Raw genomic sequence first — 22722 nt, forward strand, 5'->3', positions numbered from 1 at the left:
AACACAAAGTAACGGGTTTAAGGTTATTAACACCCATTTCTTCGAGTAGTCGAACAAGCCAAGTAACCTCAGAAGCTGCAAAGGCCATTGCTCGATATTCAGCTTCGGAGGATGAACGAGAAACACTACTCTACTTCTTCGATTTCCAGGAAATGGGAGACTGCCCAAATAAAAGCAAATAACCAGTAATGGATTGTTTGGAGTCTGGACAAGAGGCCCAGTCAGAATATGAGAATGCTTGAACAGTCAAAGAATCAGTATCTTTAAGTAAAATGCCTTATGCTGAGGTATAATGCACATAACGAAGAGTATGGTTTAAGGCTTCGAGATGACTAATTCGAGGATGATGAAGAAATTGACTTAATGTCTGCACAGCAAATGAGAGATCAGGTCTGGTATTAGTCAAATAATTCAGTGTGCCAACTAGAGATCGATAAAACTTAGCATCAGGTAGCAAATTACCAAGGGAATTACTGATTTTGGAGTGAAGAGGTAAATGTGTAGTTGCAGGCTTAGAGAAGTTGATGTCACAAAGAGCGAGGAGATCTTTGCAAACTCTCGTTGACTAAGAATAATGCCATTCAGAACATACCCTACTTCGATACCTAAAAAATAGTGTAAAAGGCCCAAGTCTTTGATACCAAACACTTGATTCAAATGTGATTTCAAATGATGAACATCAGAAGCAGCATTTCCTGTGACAATTATGTCGTCAACATACACAACAACGATAGTATTAAGGTCACCTGTCTTTTTGATCAAGAGACTATAATCATTTTTGGATTGAACATACCCCATGGTAGTAAGTTCAATATGGAATTTGGCAAACCATTCACGTGATGATTGCTTTAAGCCATATATAGATTTGATGAGGCGATAAACTTTATTCTCATGATTGGGCATGCCTTCAGGAACCTGCATAAACACTTCCTCCTATAAGGTGCCATGAAAAAAGGCATTATTCACGTCAAATTGATATAGTGGCCAAGCTCGACTTGCTGCCAGCGCAATCAGACAGCGTAAAGAACTCATTTTAATCACAGGAGAGAAGGTCTCCTCGTAGTCAATACCATAACGTTGGTTATACCCTTTTACAACCAATCGGGATTTACACCTTTCAAGTGTACCATTAGCATGTAGTTTCACTTTGTAAACCCATTTCGACCCAATGGACTTTTTTCCAAGTGGTAAATCTACTAGCTACCAAGTTTGATTATCTTTCAATGCTTTAATTTCTTTTGACATGGCATCTACCCAAATTGGCTGAGTTGAAGCATTTCTGTAGTTTTGTGGTCTTGTTATTATGTTAACTTGTGCAGAAAATACACGATGAGAAGATAAAGATCCATCATAAGTGACAAGATTACACCAATGTGTGGTCTGCAACTTATCGGTATGGCCAAGACTACAATGGTATGAAGAGAGATAACTTGGAGGTTGTCGATGTCTGGTGGAATGCCGGACAACTGGAAGTGTAGGAGGAGCATTGGTAGAATCGGTTGAAGAAACCTCTTCTGATTGTGAAACATCAGGTTTCTGTTCATGAGGTTCATGTATTATATTATATGTACTGATCTCCTCAGTGTCTAAAAAGTGTGGTCAGGAGTAGTAACTAGTAGCGAAAAGAAAGCATTATGATATTAAGTGTTTGAATCAGAAGATAAAATATGATAAGGAAAATGATGTTCATAAAAGGTGACATCACGAGAAACAGATATTTGTTGAGTGGCAATGTCCAATATTTTATAGCCTTTTTGGGTTGCAGGATAACCAATAAACACAGAAATAGAAGATCAAGGTGAAAACTTACTCTGATTAACTTTGCTTGTGGATATAAAACATAAACAGCCAAAGACACGGAGATTGTAAAGATAAGGTGGTTTCTTATAAATTCGTTGGTATGGAGTGACATTGCTAATCCTAGTAAGAGGCATTCGATTGATTAGATAGGCTGCACACAAAACGCATTCTCCCCAGAATTTCTCTGGAAACTTAGACTGATGAAACAAAGCCCGTGCATTTTCCAATAAATGGCGATGTTTGCGTTCTACAACACCGTTTTGTTGTGGCGTGTAACTACAACTGGTTTAGTGGACAATACATTTACTTTTATAAAATTGCTGCAAATTCTTAGAAGCAAATTCTAAGGCATTATCAGATCGAACACATAAAACTTTGGTATGAAATTGATTTTCTGCATAATGTATAAAATCAACTAAGACTTGAGAAACATCAGATTTATACTTGACCGAATGAATCCAAGTAAAACGACTATAGTCATCAACTATAGTGAGAAATTGGGTACAACCATTATGGTTCCTAACTCAATAAGGACCCCAGAGGTCGATATGAAGCAACTCTAGTACAACAGTAGTTTTAATAGTATTACTAGAAAAGGAATTTCTAGTTTGTTTAGCCAGTGGACAAATTTGGCAAACAACTGTTTTCTTATATTCTTTGACATCACAGGAAGGGTGTAGAAATTTTATTTGATGAAATGGTAAATGTCCTGACCTCAAATGCCAGAGTTTAGCTTCTTCAACAGCAGCAATAAAGCAAGCTTTAGTAACAATCACCATCTTTGGAGAGTAAGCATACAGTCCATTTTGCAGATCACCAAGAAGCAGTGGAGGATCTTTCTGCAAAAGGTCCTGTAATATACAATGATTATCAGTGAATACCAACTGAGAATTCATGTCATGGCATAACTTGTGAACTGATATAAGTTTGTATTGAAAATCAGGAACATGTAAAACATGTTTCAATACTATTTTATCATTTAATTTCACTGTTCCCTTATGAAGAACTCTAATTTTGCTACCATCAGGAATAGTAATAGTTCTATTACTGTCAATAATTGGTTTAAAACTCTCAAACTTTGTAAGTCAGGGCAAAAGTGGCATGTGGCACCACTATCCAATATCCAATATGATGTAGAACAAGACATTAGACATAGATTAACTGCCAATAGAGCATGGCTAGATGAATTGTCATTAGAATCAGTCATGTTTTGTTTATTCAACAAATCCATAAGTTTCTGGTATTGCTCTGCAGAAATCTGATTATTGTTAGTCCCTGCAGCATTAGGAGTCTGATTATTTGGAGAGTTGATAACCATAACATCCACTTTTCTATCTTTGTTTCCTTTGAAGTTAGGTGGGAAACCATGAATCTTGAAGCACCTTTCTAAGCTGTGACCAGCTATTTTGTAGTGTGTATAATAGTAGTTATTCTGGGGCTTCTTTTTGACAAAATTATTGATGTTTGGCCTGAATCCCTGAGTTTGAAATAAGAATTTTATCCCTGGTAGTAAGGCTTTCTGTTTGCAGTAAAAGTAAGATTATCAGTTATAGCACTTTGAAAAAATCCTATATGATCCTCTTCCTGAGCCACAATTCTGTAGACTTGAGTCACATTCGGTATGGGAGTCATCATGAGGATGTTTTCTCTTACTGCTGAAAAATGAACATTGAGCTTCATTAAGAATTGTAACACTCTTTGAGTTTGCTGAGCATTGTAAATCCTTTCTATCAAAGCACAAGTGTAGGTAGATGCAGTACAAACACACGTAGGCAAAGGTTGGATGTCATCAATACTATCCCATAGAGTTTTGATCCTTGTGTAAAATTCAGAAACACTCTATTGACCTTGAGTTAACTCAGATAACTTCTGTTCGAGAGAGTAAATTTGAGTTATAGAAGCAAATCCGAAACGGTCTTCAAGATCTTTCCATAACTCTCTTGCAGATTTCAAGAACAACACACTACGTGTTATAATCTCATCTAGATTGAATAGAATCCATGAAATTACCAAATCGTTTCACCTTTCACATGCTTTATACTCGGTTGTTCCAATTACAGGTCTAACCGCGGTTCTGTTCACAAATATCAGCTTATTTTTAGTAGATAACGCAAGCATCATGCTTTGTTTCCAGTTGTTATATCCAGTTCCATTGAACTTGACAGAAACTAATTGGTTCGAACTAGCATCGGAAGGGTGAATATAGTAGATATTAGATGAATCGACATTAAAACTAGCATTCGTTTGATCATTATTTTGTGAATTGCTTTGAATCGCCATAGAAACAGAATTAGAATAACAAATTTCGATATTTGAGAAATGAATCAAAAAGATTATATCGATATAATCATATTTCTGGACTAAGTGTTTTGATGATGATGATTCCGATTATAATCTTAGAGTAATCAATAATTAAGGAGTATTGAAAAGCAATCTGAGAAAATATCGAAAATAGCAAATAATCTTCTCTTAGAGATCGATTCAGATTAGTAGCTAAAGATCGAGAATGAACACCTGAGTTTAGATTGACGATGCGGAAACGATTAGCGATCAATTGATGATGATGAAGACAATGAAATGAATGTGATGAACAATCGAGACCTCGATCTGCAGATTCGAAGTTTGACAAGCTCTGATACAATGTGATTCGATAAAGTATGAATTAGCAATAAAACTCAAAAGATAATCAGGATGAACAAGATGAAGATAAAATCCATTGTTGAACTCACAAGCTATGTATCTAGCAATCTATATGTGTATCTAATTACATATATTTCTTTATTATATATAATTGTATATATACAGGTGAAAAGCTAAGGCGGTCATTAGCTGTCATTAGCAGAAGTTAGTTATGCCGGGTGGCATTCTATTTGTGTTAGTTATGATCAGGTACAATGTTGAGCTATGATAAGTAATATGGAGCTGCATTAGGGAGGATTAATCTCAATATTTCCATTCCACCTATGATACTTATTCTGAATAGTACTTGCTGAAATGAAAGATAGACAGTGTAAGCCTAAATAGCAAATATATAGTTCATCAGTGCATGCATATGCTTATGCAAAACAGATTGAGCGAGTGCATGCTCGTGCAGATGAGATGTATTTTAGTAAATAGTAAAAGTGACCTTTTAATGGAAACTGAAAGGGCTTTCTTGGAGTTGAGGAGGAAAGGTTTTTCTCCTGATATGGTTGGTGACAAATTATGACCAAGGAAAATGAGATCATCAACTTCATGTTAGAAAGAGGGGTTACTCTTTAAGTTGCTGCAGATGCAATCACATACAAAATCTTTGTAGCCAGTTATGCAGCCGATGCTATATTTGTCGACGATGTTAATATGGTTCAATACATGATTATACATGATGTAGACCAAATGAGAACACATACAATGCCATTGGATTGGTATCGTATTATCGTAAGATCACTCGTTGAGTTGAGGCCATAAACATAATATTTAGTAGCAATATTTGCCAGCTTGATTCACAAGTTCCAAAAGGTTAAGAAAGTAGATCATCAGAATGAATCTTCAAGGTAGACTAAATAAGAGAGAAGAAGCATTCGAACATATTTGGCTATTATTAATACTCTTTTATGCCTTATAAAATTTGTTATGACAAATATCGGAATAAGCAAGAATTGCATTTATGGGTGATTTTTTTATATTCAAATACATCATATTTGAGTTTAATATAAACAAAAGCATAAAATAATTTTAAAATATCACGAATCAAATATCTTTTAAATAATTTAACTTTCAATTTGTGGGTGATACAGTACAAGAGTATGTGGCAAAAATAAGATAGAGAAATATAAAATTGTAGGAAAGAAGCTCTCCTTTTGTTTAGGTAACACGTGGGGAATCGATTCCCCAGGGGATGGTGGAGGAAGCGTGCAAGACTAGCAATATGGAAACATTGGATTTCCAAAAAAGTGAGACAAACGTGAATAAAGTTCGGGGGCTATGCATATGTGAATAATGATATCTTTGTGGAGCCATATGAAAAGAATGAGAGTGTGATGCCACGCCATCTTAACAAAAGAAAATTGGGCTTCAAAGAAAATAATAGCAAAAATATTACAATGGATGTTGTCAATTTTAATGGGCTTGCATGGCCTGATAAAGAAAGTCTAGTTGCATTTAGGGAAGGGCCTGAAGCTGATCCAATAACGAAAATGGATCAAAATATAGATACTGAAGGTAGTAGAAAGAGGCAAGTCATAGATAAAGACACAGAGAAAAAAGAAAAAAAGAAAATTGAGTTCTCCGGGTAAGAATAATATCAAAGAAGGTGTACAAACTACTGGAGTTATAGTTCCAGCTGAAGAATTTTTTATAGGAGTGAAAAGTATAAATGATGGTGAAGAAGGGTTTGCTACTAATGGTAGAAGAAAGATCTCAATCAAAAATCGAGCAAGAGCACAAACAAAAACTCTTGGCCAAAACAATAACAAAGTGATTCCGACTCAAGGAGAATTGAATTTTAACTTGGGATATGATGCTGAAAAATCTATGGGGGTTGGTCTTTCTAAGGTTACCACTGATTCTCTTTTCTCTTCTAATTTGTTTATATCGGCGGATCCTGTAGAGCAGGACCGCCAGAATCTATGAAGCTCTTAAGTTGGAATGTCCAGGGAGTTGGGAATTCCTAGACATTCAATGCACTAAATTCCCATGTGAGAAATTATAAACCAGATTTAATTTTTCTTACATAAACTAGATTACTCAGACATCAAGCTTATCGGCTATCTAAAGATTTGAAATTTAATAATATGTGGGCTATGGACAGGAATGGTTTGGGTGGTGGACTATTAATATTGTGGAATGATAATGTGTGTGTGAATGTGTTGTACTGGTCAAAAGGTCATATTCATGCTAGAGTAGCAGGTAATGATTTTTTGCCATGGTTTCTGTCTGGATTTTATGGTCATCCAGTGCCTTCATTTAGAGTGCAATCATGGGAGTTTTTGCGAAGATTAGGTAAAGATTCCAATGGAAGGTGGATGTGTATGGGTGATTTTAATGAAATAATTGGAAATTATGAGAAGGTGGGCGGTAATCAAAGAAGTATAGTTGTAATGAACACATTCAAAGAGGTGTTAGACGATTGCAGACTTATCGACTTTGGTCAGGTTAAAAGTGAAATGACCCGGAGGAATAAAGTAGTATTAAAAAGACTTGATCGATATTTATGTAATTGGGAGTGGCTGAAAATTTTTCCGAATGCAAGGGTTTCAGTATTTGATTGCTGGTGCTTAGATCATAGACCGTTGTTGATTGATTGTCCAAGTTTGGATACTGATAACAAGTGCGGGAAAGTTAATTGAAAAACAAGATTCTATTATGAAGAAGCTTGGTGTAACGATGAAAATTGTAAAGTAATGGTATCTAACATATGGAAGAATGAGCTAAACGGGGGTTGTGTTCAGCAGTTTAAAAATAAATTGAAGAAATGTGGTAACTAGCTTGATATGTGGAATAAGAAGAAAATGAAGGAGTTTAATAGCAAGGTTCGTGAGTCAAAAAATAAATTGGCTTATCTTAGCTCTCTTAATGATCATATGGTTTGGAGAGAGATTAAAGATGAAGAGCAGGTTTTAAAAAGCTTAACAGAAAAAAATGAGATTTTTTGGAGGCAAAGAAGTAGAGCTTTATGGCTTAAATGGGATGACAAAAATACTAAATATTTTCATTACAAAATTTCTGCAAGAAGAAGAAAGAATGAGATTTTGGGTTTAAAAGACGAGACTGGTATATGGCAAGATGAGGAGGCTATTGTTATAGATATAATAAACAGGTACTTCCAAATCTATTCAAGTCATCTTGTCCAGAGGGTTTTGTTATTAAGGGAGTTACTGATTGTTTACACGTAAGAGTAAAAAATAGCATGAATAATATTTTAATGTGTAATTTTTATGAAAATGATATTTGTGAAGCTGTTAAAGAAATGAATGCTACAAAAGCTCCAGGAGAGGATGGATTGCCAGCTTTATTTTATCAGAAATTCTAGGAAACTATTAAAATGATGTTGTGGCAGTCTGTCTAAATATTTTGAATAATAATGCTTATCTGGATTGTCTTAATGACACATTGATTGCTTTGATTCCAGAAGTTGAGAAGCCAGATAAAGTCGAAAGTTTTCGTCCTATAAGTCTGTGTAATGTCATCTATAAAATTGTGACAAAATGTTTGGCGAATAGATTGAAGTTCACGCTAGGAGAGGTTATTTCAGAAAACCAGAGTGCTTTTGTGCCAGGACGAATGATCATTGATAATGTTGTGACTGGTTTTGAAGGGCTGTATAGTATGAATAAAGATAGATTTAAGAATGGTTCTAAGTTGGCGATAAAGCTAGATATGGCCAATGCATATGATAGAGTTGAATGGTGTTTTTTAGAAAAAGTTATGTTGAAGCTTGGATATTGTTCAGAGTGGGTGGAAAAAATCATAAATTGTATTTCATCCGTGTGATTTTCTTTCATAATTAATGGAGAAGTGAAGGGTCATGTCATTCCAGAAAGAGGGCTTAGACAAGGGGATCCGTTATCCCCTTATCTATTTCTTTTGTGCGTTGAAGCGTTGTCTTGTCTTATTCAAAAGGCTGAGAGGGAGGGTAAAATCCCAGGGCTCAATTTTGGAAAGGAAGATATTGGGGTTTCTCATCTATTTTTTGCTTATGACAGTTTGGTGTTTATGGAAGTTAATATAAGAGAGGTGAATGCTTTTAAGGAAATTATAAATGTGTATGCAAAGGCATCCGGACAAGCTATTAATTTTCATAAATCAGAGTTATGCATTGGTAAAAAGGTCGATGAAAATGTGGGTGGTGAGCTTGCAAAAAATCTTGGAGTTAAAGTGGTGAGTAAATATGTGAGGTATCTAGGATTGACGGTTTTTGTTGAAAGAAAGAGAAAAGAAATTTTTGAAGGTATGAAAAATGAAGTGTGGAACAAGTTAAAAAAGTGGAAGGGTTCTCTTTCTTCGAGTGTAGGGAGGGAAGTGCTTATTAAATCAATAATACAGGCCATTCCAACCTATACCATGAGTTATTTCAAGTTGCCAAAAAGTGTTATAAACGATCTCCATAGGCTGGCAGCAAGATTTTGGTGGGGATCTTCGGATGAAAAAAAAAAAGAATACACTGGTGTAAATGGAGAGTTTTATGTTTGCCTAAAGATCGTGGTGAGTTGGATTTCAGAGATCTGGAAACTTTTAATCAGGCTCTCTTAGCAAAGCAGATATGGAGATTAATCAGAAATCAAAATTCCCTTTATTTTAAGGTACTTAAAGCTTGTTATTTTCCAAATTGTGATATTTTGGAAGCAAAGTGTGGTTCTAAAGTTTCATTAATTTGGAGAAGTTTTATCTGAGGTCGAGATGTTATTAAAAAAGGTTATATGTGGAGAATCGGTGATAGGAACAAAGTTAAAATTCTGAAATATCCTTGGATTCCTAGAGCAAATAATTTTACATTTTATGATCAACCGCCGATTCCAGAAGATTTATATGTTATTGATCTAAAGAATAATGATGGTTCATGGGACGAGAATTTTATTGTAAAAAATTTTAATGAAGAAGACAGCCGAATTATTTTATATATTCCATGTGAGGGATGGGAAACAGAGGATAAGATTCTTTGGCACTATTCTAAAAATGGGGAGTACACTGTCAGGAGTGGCTATAAAGTTGTTATCTGAAATACAGAATATGCAGAGAGCCTGGAGATGAAGAATGCAGAAAACTGGTGGAGTAGCATCTGGAAAATGAGAGTTCCTCCAAAAAATTAAACATTTTGTTTGTACGCTTAGTCACCAGTGGTTGCCAATAAACCAAGTGCTTTATTACAGAGGTGTAATTTCAAATGCATCATGTTTTAGGTGTGGAGCTCAATGTGAAGATATATTTCATGCTTTATGGTTATGTCAGAAAATCAGTGAGGTGTGGAGAACATATGACTTTTGAAAAATTATTAAAGATTATCGATGTCCAGATGTTGTTGTTTTTCTATCCAAAATAGTTCAATCTACATCATTGGATGATTTTGGTGGAGTGGTGTTACAAATATATTGATGATTATAAGAAAGTGAATACATCACATACACCTGGGAAGAATGAGTCTGTTAAAAGTAAATGGAGACCTCCTCAACATGATTATTTCAAGATTAATGTTGATGCCTCTATTTCTAAGGGAGATATAGGATGTGGTGTTGCTACAGTTTTAAGAAACGAAAAAAGGTCAGTTATTGAAGCACGATCCATGTATTTTCATAGAGTTTTTAGTCCGTTGGTGGCTAAACTTTATTCAATAAAAAAAGGACTCGTCATGGAAGGTGACATGAAGATATCAAAATTTAGTATTGAATCTGATTGTGCAAATGTTGTAAGTTTGTTAAAAAAAAGTCCTACTATGGATGTAGCGACTTTGATGGATTAGTCGATAATATCATATTGTTGATCACTCATGTAGGTCTTAAAGATTTTGATTATGTAACACAATCCGCTAATGGTCTTACTCATTATATAGTCAAAATAATTTTATCAAATCGAGCTAATACTGTTTGGTATATGAATTTTTCCAAAGTTGCAAGATCTATTTTTGTTGCAGACTTGCCAATATAATCTTTTCTTTTCTTGAATGACAGTCTTTGTTTTTCAAAAAAGAAGAAAAAGCTCTCTTTTTGCTTACTTGTCGTGCCGTAGTTGCTTTTTCATTTTTGGTATTTTTCATTTTTGGTGCTGTCTGTGTAATATTTTACATACGTGTATAAATTATAGACACAAAGTTTATCAACATGTGACGCTGCAGAGAAACGATCTAAAATATGCCTTCAATGTTTCCAACTACAAATTTCATGTTCACACGTACATCGATATCAAACGAGAGTTATGAAATTAATTTAATTATAATTTTTCAGATATTAACTACTTACCAAGAAATTTAACCCCTGTGACATAGAAATTTCACTAATTTAGCGAGTATAGTAAATATAGATCCCCTGATAAATTGTAATTGTATATTAAACTAGGTGTATACAAATATGTTTTTTTTCATTTTTTATAAAAATATGTTTATTATAATTTTAAATGTGAAAAATACGACAAAAATACAGTTTTACAATCTCGAATGCAAGCAATCAAATATAATCTTGAATATAATAAAAAAAAATCAGCATTTTTTATGGTAATTTGTTAAAGAAGAAACTAGAGGGTACATCAGTAAGTTGTAAACTAGTATACCGCCTTCAATTATATCATCATCATCATCTGCTACTCTTCCCTTTATTATTCTGTCTATACATACAAACACTGTATATCAATCTTACAGCACATCTCCCATCTTCATCTTCCACAAACAATCAACACAATGAGCTGGTGGTGGTCTGGCGCAATCGGTGCTGCTAGGGTAAATCTCTCTCTCTCTCTCCCTCTCTCTCCCTCCCGTATCTACTTGTAATTTTAATTTGTAATTGTATCTATCTAATCATGTGCAGAAAAAGCTAGAAGAAACCGAGGTAGCGCCGAAATACGAGAGCGTAGCTCTAGTAATCGGCGTAACAGGCATAGTCGGAAACAGTCTCGCCGAGATTCTCCCTCTCTCCGACACTCCCGGAGGTCCTTGGAAGGTCTACGGCGTTGCTCGTCGTCCTAGACCTTCCTGGAACGCCGATCACCCTATCGAATACGTACAATGCGATATCTCCAACCCCGATGAAACTCAGTCCAAGCTCTCTCAGCTTACTGATGTTACTCACATTTTTTATGTGACTTGGTCCAATAGGCCTACAGAAGCCGAGAATTGTGAAGTTAATGGGAAAATGTTTCGGAATGTGTTGAATGCTGTGATCCCGAATGCTGTTGATTTGAGACATGTTTGTTTACAGACGGGTAGGAAACATTATTTAGGTCCGTTTGAATTGTATGGAAAAGTTGCTCACGAGCCTCCGTTTAGTGAGGATCTTCCGAGATTGGATGTGGCTAATTTTTATTATACGTTGGAGGATATTTTGTTTGAGGAGGTGGAGAAGAAAGAGGGATTGACCTGGTCTGTGCATAGGCCGGGGAATATATTTGGGTTTTCGCCTTATAGTATGATGAATTTGATTGGTACATTGTGTGTTTACGCCACGATTTGTAAGCATGAGGGTGTGCCTATGAGGTTTCCAGGGGTTAAGGGGGCTTGGGAGGGGTATTCAGATGCTTCTGATGCGGATTTGATTGCTGAGCATCAGATTTGGGCGTCTGTGGATCCGTATGCTAAAGATGAGGCGTTTAATTGTAGTAATGGTGATGTGTTTAAGTGGAAGCATTTGTGGAAGGTGTTTGGCGAGCAGTTTGAGGTGGAGTGTGGAGATTTTGAGGGTGAGGGGTTGTGCCTGGTCGACTTGATGAAGGATAAAGGGCCGGTGTGGGATGAGATTGTCAAGGCGAATGGGTTGGCACCTACGAAGTTGGAAGATGTAGCGATCTGGTGGTTTGTTGATATGGTACTTGGGATTGAGTGTCCTTTGGATACGATGAACAAGAGCAAGGAACATGGGTTTTTGGGTTTCAGGAACTCAAAATCGTCGCTCATCTCTTGGATTGATAGGATGAAAGGTTACAAAATTGTTCCATAGTTGTGTTTGTTTGGTTCACTGGTTTAATCTCAGTTTGAGTTTTAAGAATGTCTATGTTATTCAATGTAGAAATAGAAATAAAAGGAAGGATTGATTCCCAAACTTCTTGTACCCTGTTTCTTTTTGTGTTTGTTTATGTACTGCATTTCAGGTATTTTGAAATCTGCAGCAATACTGAAGGCATTGAACAGCTTTTCGAGTTTGTACTGATTTACTTACAGTTAGATCGTCTTAAATTTCATCATTTTGTGATATATCTTTTCTTCGAGTTGCCAAGCCTAATGATAGGAGAAAACCAGATTATTCTTCTCCTGAATATTCTTAAACAGAATTTGAGCATCTGATGTAACAATGTTTTGTAGTTGTCTTGTGAAATTAGACATGCTCCACAGACTAGTAAAACTAAACTTTTAACAGCCAAGTATTAGCATTACATTTAACAAAAGATTTGTATACGTATAGCCAGAAGAATGTTATATCCAACCATTTACCACAGCAATAGGGCACAACCATATGAAAGCAACACACAATAAGTAGCTTAGCTAATTTGAGTTGGACATGTACCCAATAAGCTGACACAATCTGGGGTCTCTGGGATGTTTTAACTTTGTTCTTCCAACACAAACCCTGAACGTTTTGATATTACCTAAGTTAGTCTCCGAGTCCTGCTTCAGGATTTATTTAAGAGTAACTTGCTCATCATTCATCAATATTCTTGCTACTGCAGCGCTACAACATGAAATTTTATGTTTGAACTAAGTGTTGAAAAACGAAACCCCTCATTCGGAACAACTCCCAGAATTTTATTACAGTGCAACCGTGCAGGTGCTTGCATTTTGTGACATGATTGTCTATTTGTACACGCTCTGTTTCCATTCATAATCAAAGTATTTTTGAAATTATTGATAATAATTCTCAGTTCATATTGTCTTGGGCTCTTAGCAGGTGGTCCTAGAAAAGGAGCGAAAATAGATCTCACATGGTTGTCTATAATAGGCGTGCAGCTATGTCAGAATTAATATCAAATGTAACAAAAATGCAGTAGCTAACCAAAATATCTATTGTATTATGAAGAATAATGTTTTGCAGCTTAAAGCAACGAAGAACAAAATAATAATTAACTTACGGTCTTGAGTCAAACACCTCGAAGAGGCCAAGTTTTCTGGGAATATTGCATCAACCATCAAGTATTAAAAGAATTTGTCGCTCTCATTAGCTCCCCTCCGAGGCTGTTGCAAAGTGTAAGTTGTACATTTCATTTGGAACTATGTCCAAGTCTTATGTAACTGGAATCTATAATTTTGCAATAATATAAGTATAATATTGCTTGTAACAGCTTAAGCTGCTGTTAATCTTCTACAGCTTTAAGTTTGCTTTTGGTTAATATTTTAGGCCATAGGTTTGATCCCTAAAAGTGGCTTAATATACAAAAAAATAACATTGCCAGACCAATTCAGTTGTGATTTCAATAGGAAGTAATTCCTCGCATCATTTCTACATACTCACAGATGAGTAGTTGATCTCAGAGGTTTGAAAGCAAAACTGCTAGCTGCTCATCTGAAATCTTTACATCAACACATAGTCCACTCGAAGAAGCTAGTCTTGCTGCTATCTGATGTTTACACTGCATAAGAAGCAAAACGACTAAACGAGTATACTAAATGAGCAGGAAACACAGCACTGCAAGAATCTTATTATGAAATTGCAAACATAAAACTGATGAAATAGAAAGTTGATAGTACTCACAAATAGCTGTTTCCCATTCTTTACGATGTCGTAGAAGAAAGATTGACAACTACAATAGTGTTCAGGAAAGCAAAAATACTCCTCCTTCCTCTTAGATTCCCCTGTAACCTACACAGAATTAACAACCACCAGATATTATTCTTCTGAAACGAAAGAATTACCATCTGCAGCTGTTGGTAGATAGCTGACAAAAACATGCGTAGAGCTCCTCTATATTCATCTGTCAAGAAATAATCTAATACTACATAGTATCAAACTTAATCTGGTACCAAACTAAATTTCACATAATCAACTAACACTCGGCAACTCCTAGACTGTTTCACATCAATCAACTTAAAATTTCAACAGAATGGATGACAATGTCTAACATTAATATAACTCAAGTCTATTATCAGCAAGACTGCAGATACGAGGCCCGAAAATGTCACCGACACGACCCGATTTACCCAAAGATGATGCAGAATTAGCCATGAATTTAAATTTTTATCTTCAAGCCTGTATATTTATTACATCAAATTTCAATAAGTTCCGTAACAGCCTAAAATGACACATACACTACCCGACACCCGAAAATGTCACCGCCAAGAAACATATTGAACTTTGATCTCATAGAATAAAAGCAGCCCAAGCAAATACAACTCTATATATTGGTCACGATCTACTAAAAAAACACAGAAGATTAAATTAATTTAAACGGGGTTTAAAAAATCGACAAAACCTGAAAAATAGTGCGTCCTGATTGGTCTCCAGAAATCTTCTTGACCCCTTTAAGGTCCACTATTCTAGCAGCACTCTCCATGTTCTTACCAAACAAAAACCTCAATCTACTTGCACATATTATAACAAAAAATATCAATGGAGCTCTTTATTCATAAATTCAAATTAAAATGATTTGAATGTAATAATACAGTATGCACTTACTTGTCTAAATGCTCATCATTCACTGTTTATTTCAAGGAAACATTAGATACATGGGAAAAAATAGATAGAAAATAAGTATGAATTATAAAATAGATAAATAAAATAAGGGGAAGGACCGAGTTGGGGATGGACCTGAACGAGTTGACTCAATTTCCTTCCATATAGATTCTGCAACCAAAATAGTTGTTGCAGTCATCAAATTTGAACACAACCAAACATAAAGTGAAATCACAGTCTCTGCTTTAAAAAATGTCCCAGGAGAATTATAATATAGTTGTTGTTGTAATATACTACTCCCTCCGTCCCTTTAGGTAGTACACGTGCACTGTTTGCACGTATTTCGAGATTTTTATAAAATATAGTTTGTTAGGTCATATACACTGTAGAAGGGGTTGAATACAATGTTTATCATAATCAAATCGAATTAAAGAATACAAGTAACAGAAAATAAATTTTATTAAACTCTGTTACAATATGGAACTGTCCTCTCATATGGAACTGTCCTCTCTCAGTGATGAACAAATTATCACGAGAGCTGCTAGGATTACAATAAATAATAACTTCGATTATGATAACACATATAGTGTAAACCCTATGTCTGTTTTTATATACTACACAGTTACAAGATAATCTCTAATTGATATGGAATATAATTCTGCTTCCTAAAATATATCAACTAGTTATCTTTTCTTCTAAGTATTCTATTCTTCATAGAATTCCTTCTTCATGCATATCTCTTCTTGCGTTTGTCTTGATCATCTTTCCTTTCAATCAGCCGCCTTCCTTATCTAAAAATCTCCTTAAGTCCTGATATTATCTCCTGATAAATATCTCCTGATAACTTAAGTTCTGACAACTTAAGTTTTGACTTCAGTATAAGTGATGATTTCCAGTTAAGTACTGATTTGTCAGGAGATAAGTAAGATCTAAAAACTAAACACAAATCATATTAGACATGACATTATCAAATATATCTAACAATCTCCCCCAACTTGTAAATTAGCATAATATAAAAGTTTAACTAATATTTGACGATGTCAAAAATATTAAGTACAAATGCATGAGAATTTGACTAGATAACTACAACTTACAGTCCTTGTAGCTTTACCATCTTTAACTTCTGATAATAGCTTCAGTCTGTATACACATCAGAATTTGAGCAGTTGTAGATCTTGACTTGGCTTTAATTACTGATCTCTTTGATGTCAGGAGTTGTTCTGAGATAGTTCCTTAATAAACATCTCTCAGCATATTTAAGTTCATCAATCATCCTCCTTTTAGCATTCTTTAATTCAACTGTATCTTCGCCAATTTGAAAGATAGCAGCCCTGAGATCATTTATTCTAGCTTTTCTAATGTCCCGATCTAGTCTGATCAAATATGCCTTGTCAGACTCAAGATTGAATTCCACAGCTTTATAACCCAGAAAGGTAGTTATAATCTTAGCAGAGTTAGGCTTCATCTCGACAATATCACCTTTGTGATCTTCGTACTTGGGACAGTATGTGCTGTCAGTATTCACAGAATAAAGCTTCTTCTGTCTCTGAATTTGAGTCTTCAAATAATTTGCAGCACCATCTGTTAATCTGTTCTTCACTTGAAATAAGAATAGAACATGTTCTAGTTCCTCATAATACTTCAGTGGTACATCATTCTGTCTAATATGGTATACCCTTCCATCTGTCATAAAATATAACAAGATGTGTTCTTTCAAGAAGGTATGGTAAACCATCTGTACAGATTCAAGCTGATTCAATCTTTCAGGAGTTGCTCCAACACCTGGTTCACTTAAAGAAGTTGGATCATTGGTTGTGTTCTGTATTCTTCTTTCATCAGCACTACCCAATCCAGATTTATCTCTTGCTTCTTTTCCCGTAACCACTCTTGCTTCAAAACCACTTGTTGCAGTCTTCAAAGGTTGAGTCTGTTTAGCTTTGGTGAATCCTGGTAGGAGTAACTTTGAAGGTTTAACATGAGCAATATCAGAGGTTTCCTTTAACTTATCTTCTAATATTAAGCCAACTTGAGCTATATCAGAGGTTGCTTGCTTCAGTGTCATATCAGAACTTACTATATCTTGACTCTGAACAACTTGAGCCATGTTAGAGGTTATTTGAGAAATCTTCCTTGAAATCAGAGTAAGATTAGCATCTTCATCAGATATTTCTTCATCCATAGCAGGCACATAAACCTTTACAGGTTCACCAACTTTTTCTTTTCCCTTGGACCTTGGATCTATCTCCATTTGTGATTTGGCCTTAGTTGCCTCATGATTTATCCTTTCTTTTATCACAATGCCTTTAGCCTTAGGAATTTTCTTTTCATCAACATAATCTTTAGATTTGGAGTTGACTTTTTCTAACTTAAGTCTAGCTTCTTCTTCCTTTAGACTCTCAAAGTCCATTCCTGGATTTTCTTTCAGAAATAACTGTCTTGAAATTTCCTCATCAAGTTCCAGATGTTCATCAGAACTTATCCTTTTACCAGTATCAGAAGTTATTCTTCTTCCAGTATCAGAACTTGTTCTTTGACTTGTAGTTCCAGTTCTACTTGATGAAAGAACTTTACCTTGACCATGACCTTCACTCATTCCAGAGTTTCCCTGGTCATCTTTCCCATCATCCTTTCCCTTCAGTGTCTTAATAGGTTTGCATTTGGACTTAATTACTTTTTCCCCCTTTTTGGCATCAGCAGGTAAAAGAAGAGAGACAAACAGTTCCACTGAGGATTGGATCTCATTGAGTTGAGATTGCTGAGAAGCTTGATTCTTAAGAATATCATCAATCTGAGCTTGTTGCTTCTCTTGAGTTTTCTCAATGTACTCAATTCTGTCAAAGGTAGGTTTGAAAAACCTTTTCTTGTCCAGCTTGGCAACCATATCTTGCTGATTGATAGATTCTTGAATTTTGTCCACCTTGTCCTGAGTTACCAGATGTTGACCTTGAAGGTGTCTTGTACTGAGTGCAGTAACTCTTAGCTGTGTCTTGAAATCATCATTGACTAGCATATCACCAGCTTTTGTCACGTGCTCAGCAAGTATAGTTGAAGAAGGAACAAAAGTAACTTTGTTCCATTCCTTAATCCACTCCCTTCCTCTAGGAGTTTCACTCCAAGGTACTAGTGCATCTCCTCTAACAAACTTTTTAACAAGATCAGCTTTTGAAGGAGCTTGTGGAGGTGCATGCCCAGATGGACCAGCTGCATCAGCATTCACAGTGGCAGCAGCTTCATCATTAGCAGCATCAGAACTTATAGAATCAGCATCATCAGCTTCTTCTGATAAAAGAATAATATGAGTGGCTATTGAGGCTTCAACATCATCCTCTAAGTGCTGATCTCCAACTAAGTTCTGATCAACATCCAAATCTTGATGCCCACCTAAAACCTGATTTTCATCATCCAGATTCAGAATAGGTGTAGTAGGAATATCTTCATTAAAATCAGCATCCATAATTGAGGTTGTTGGTGGAGTGATTTGAGCTGGTGGAGCTTCCAAGTACAGAACCTCAGGCACAATCAGGTTGTGAATATCAATCTCAGCACTTGTGCCTGGGTCTTTATTATGCACTGATTCATTTACAGGAGACACGGGAGGAGTTGGCAGCCTGTCTTGAGTAGTTTTTGGTTGTACTAAAGGAAGTAATTCAACAACAATTGATTCTGTTGGGATCAGAGATTCCTGACCCCCTTCCTTAGCTCCTTCTTCCAGAGTTTCTTCAGAATGTGATGATACACTGACAACCCTCCCGGCTCTTTGCTTTTTATGTCTCTTTGCAGAACTAGAGACTTTGGGAGCTTCATCAGAATTTAGCTTTCTAAGCCTTTTTAAGGGCCTAGAACTCCCAATTTCAACATCCTTCTGAGAAGAGACCTTCTCAGCTTCTACAACAACAAGTTCTGATATTGGAATATGTTCCTCACTGTCTGACTCATCTCTCAGAACAATCCTCCTTCTCTTCTGTTGTGTGTGAGGTACAGTCTTTGTTCTATTAGGTTTGAAAGATGAAGGCCTCACAGGATGTGCTGATGGTGAAGGTTGAGATGTCTGTGATGGTTTAAAATATGTCCTGATGGAGGGTTGAGTAGGTTGAGGTTGGGAAGTTTGAGGTGTAGGTGTGGTATGTTCTGATGGTTGATGTGGTGGCTGGGATGTGCTGGTGGGTTGAACATCAGGGTAAACAGATGTGTAGGTTTGAGGATCAACATTTACAAGAATCTGTTTTACAGACTGAGGTATCTGTAAGGGCCTAACCACTTTCTTCTTAATGTCAGCATTTAACAAATCATTAAAATCCCTTTTTGCAAGCTTAAAGGGTGGAATTAAATCATTGGTAGGTTGAGGTTCATCAGCACAACAAAAATTATATATAAGCTGACAGAATCTAGCAAAGTAGACTACATTCATATCCTCTGTCATCCTATCCCCTATGAATCCTAACACCGCACTTGCAAAATCAAAGTGAGTTTGATGAATAAGAGCATACCCGATTTGCTGACTCAGAATTGGAATGGCATCAAAGTTGGAGCACTTATTGGCGAATGCCTTAGTGATACAATCGAAGAAAAAGCTCTATTCCTTCCTGATATTTGCCCTTTTCAACTGTCCAAGCTTGCCCAAACTTTTCTCATAGCCCAAACTGGCCATGAGCTGCTGTAGAACAGGGTCCTCCACTGTTGAAAAAGTACAGCCTTCTGGTAAGTGGAGAGCTTTATGAACTGCTCCAGGAGTAACCACATGCTCAACATCATTGACTTCAAAAACAATGCTTGGAGTACCAGTAGCACCACCATCATCAAAATGCTCAGTCTGCCAGAACGTCAGAACTTGTTGGCTTGAAATAGTTTGAGGTTGGGTCAAAGCATACCCAATCTCACTATTTGCTAAAAAATCTTGCACAAAGTACAAATCTGATGGAGCTTCAGCCTTGTTCAAGATTGCAGCATAGTTGTTTGGTACAAACTTGGCTCCATCAATAATTAAATCCTTGGGTGCCATGAGAAATAAGTGAGAAATAAAATTGCCTGTAAGGTGTTTGATAAAATGTCTGTAAAGAAACCGTCAGAAAAAGTGAGAGAGAATAAGAAAAGAGATAGAGTAGAATAAAACTGAAAATAAAAGATTTAAAAGTCTTTTATCTCTTTTACTTAGACACCCCACGTGACAGCAGTTAAAAAGTAGTGAAACAGACCTTTACACCTGTCAAGCATGCAGTAGTTAAGGCAAAAATTAATGGGTACGGTAAATAAGCAATTATTACTTATCACATGCAGTTTTTCAAGGAGAAAAACCGTCCCACTAACCAAGTAATCCCATTAAATAAATGATTATTACTGGTTTATCTCTCATAAACCAATATTCAAACAAATATGACCGTTGAGGTAATGACCAAAAATAAACCAAGTAAATAAATACTACCACGTCAGCATCAGAACTTGATTATTATCAGAATTTAAAAGGTCGTCAGAACTTGATTATTATCAGAATTTAACAGGTCATCAGAATATGAAACGACTCATAGACAAAATCTTGCAATAAAGTAAAATTTCATTAATATATCAAACAAATACATTCGATGAAATTTAGCAATTACATGCAAAAGTTGCAAGACAGTCCTAATCTATGATTCCTAATATCAACAGCTTTAGTCATAGTCTAAGAAGATCCTATCGACTAGTTCCTGTTGCTGGAGACGAAAAGCACTGCAAGACGGATGATTCTCTCCTGCTGACGAAGAGAACGGAGATGAAGATTTCTTTGGACAGTCAACAAGTCATTTTGAATGATTTCTGGAAATTGAATCCAGAGATTATAAGGAATGTTGTTGATAGGATATGCAGTCGGAATTCTATTTTGAAAAATATGCACAGTTTCAGTGCCATAGTTGTAAAACCAACCAAACTGAGCCATTCTTTGAGAGAAGAAAAAATTAATTTTTACTGAAGGATTATTGGTCAGTTATATAGACAAGGGAAGACCAATGAATGCAGGAAATGTGAAACGAATAGAAGTAAAGCCTCGTCTCCCTAGATCGATGAGTAATAATGACAGCCATTGGAAGCTTAAAACAGGAGTTAATGAGCACACGAAACAAGTAAAAATTACTGTGCATATACGAGTACCACTGACCCAAATTATGTTGACTGTTTATATCTCACCCAAACATATTCTGATTTTAAATATGACAGTTTCAGATTGAACCACAAATAAGTCAAGTAAAGAATCAGGATTTAATATCAGAACTTAGACTTATATCAGAACTTAACAGTCATCAGAACATGAATCTTTAACTCAAAAAATGAATGCCTATTTCTATAATTCTTCACACAAATACTGATTTCGTTTCTTCAGAACTTAATCATCAGAATTTCCATCATAACTTGTCCTCAGAATATATGCAACTGACACTTAAACTGTTCATCTAAAATAACATTTATCACCACAGTAATTTTCATCATTCATATGGAGTGTATGTTTGTGCAGTAAGCTAAATATCAGATAAAGATTAAAGTCTGATTCACTTCAGTACATCTTAGGAATAAGGCATAACTAAGAACTTTGCTCAAAATCTGTCATTATTCTGAAGTCTACTATAGAATGAGTTCATGCATGAGTCCACCTCAACTGTTTTGTGCTCATTTTATGCATCTTCTAAAATTCCATTTTACAGTGGCTTCTCAGTGTAAGTGAGTCACGACTGCTTATCAGAATTTATGCCATTATCAGAGTATTTCTCCAGTAATCATAGAGTGTGAAAAGTCACCAAGAAAATATTTATCTTGTTTTTCTAATGCATATAACTTAATAACAGCAATGCACTTGGGTCTTCCCTTCCACATTTTTACTTTAGATCTCAAAGGAGTACCTGATTTTTATTTCTTTTCTTTTCTTTTTCTTTTGATAAGTGAAGCTTATCAGCACTTAGCACATTCACCAGATTTACTAACATCAGAACTTAACAGATAAGAAGCATTATTCTAGTTTTTGATTTAGTAATAAGATACACAAAGTAAACTTAACTAAGCTCAATATCAGAATTTGCTTATGTTAAAAGATTTCCACATAAACAATTACTTCAAACATGGGATTTTTAGAATATTAAAGACTACTAGTTCAGCATCTAGCACAATTATCCTCATTGGATTGAATAGTCACAGAGACAAGCATATCACTATCAGAGTTTAGAAATTCACATCAGACAACAATCAGCACTTAAGCAAATTTCAATTTAAGCACAGAATACACAAAGATAGTAATATCTGTAAATACTGATCATAAAATCTGATGTATCAGAACATAAACTAAGCAGATTTAGAGAAGGAACCTGAAACCATTCCAAGTTCATTTACCAATCTTGTAAAAGTAGCTTCACACAGTGGTTTTGTGAAGATATCTGCTAGTTGTTGATCTGTTGGAACAAAATGCAATTCCACTGTACCTTCATCCATATGTTCCCTTATGAAATGGTACCTAATGCTGATGTGCTTTGTCATTGAGTGTTGAACTGGATTTCCTGTCATAGCAATAGCACTTTAATTATCACAGTAAATAGGAATTTTAAAAAATTCTAACCCATAATCCAGTAACCGATTCTTCATCCAAAGAATCTATGCAAAACAGCTTCCTGCAACAATGTATTCT

The 22722-nt window shown here is 35.5% G+C and overlaps 2 protein-coding genes across 2 annotated transcripts; one reads left to right on the forward strand and one right to left on the reverse strand.

Annotated features, from left to right (window-relative positions):
- The first annotated feature begins 11032 nt into the window (after positions 1-11032).
- LOC141667565 ((S)-8-oxocitronellyl enol synthase ISY1-like) lies at positions 11033-12657 on the forward strand. The gene is made up of 2 exons (XM_074474112.1): positions 11033-11203; positions 11292-12657. Exons 1-2 carry the CDS (start codon positions 11165-11167, stop codon positions 12414-12416), a joined length of 1164 nt encoding a protein of 387 aa, XP_074330213.1. The 5' UTR covers positions 11033-11164; the 3' UTR covers positions 12417-12657.
- A 949-nt stretch (positions 12658-13606) lies between these two features.
- LOC141667095 (uncharacterized) lies at positions 13607-15352 on the reverse strand. Its single transcript, XM_074473449.1, has 5 exons — positions 15216-15352; positions 15084-15105; positions 14881-14986; positions 14163-14270; positions 13607-14040 (listed from the first exon to the last, which is right to left on the reverse strand). The coding sequence occupies exons 1-5, from the start codon at positions 15277-15279 to the stop codon at positions 13939-13941; spliced, it is 402 nt and encodes a 133-aa protein (XP_074329550.1). The 5' UTR covers positions 15280-15352; the 3' UTR covers positions 13607-13938.
- Between the last annotated feature and the right edge of the window lie 7370 nt (positions 15353-22722).

This window comes from Apium graveolens, chromosome 6 (genome assembly GCF_009905375.1).
Source record: "Apium graveolens cultivar Ventura chromosome 6, ASM990537v1, whole genome shotgun sequence".
NCBI lineage: Eukaryota > Viridiplantae > Streptophyta > Magnoliopsida > Apiales > Apiaceae > Apium > Apium graveolens.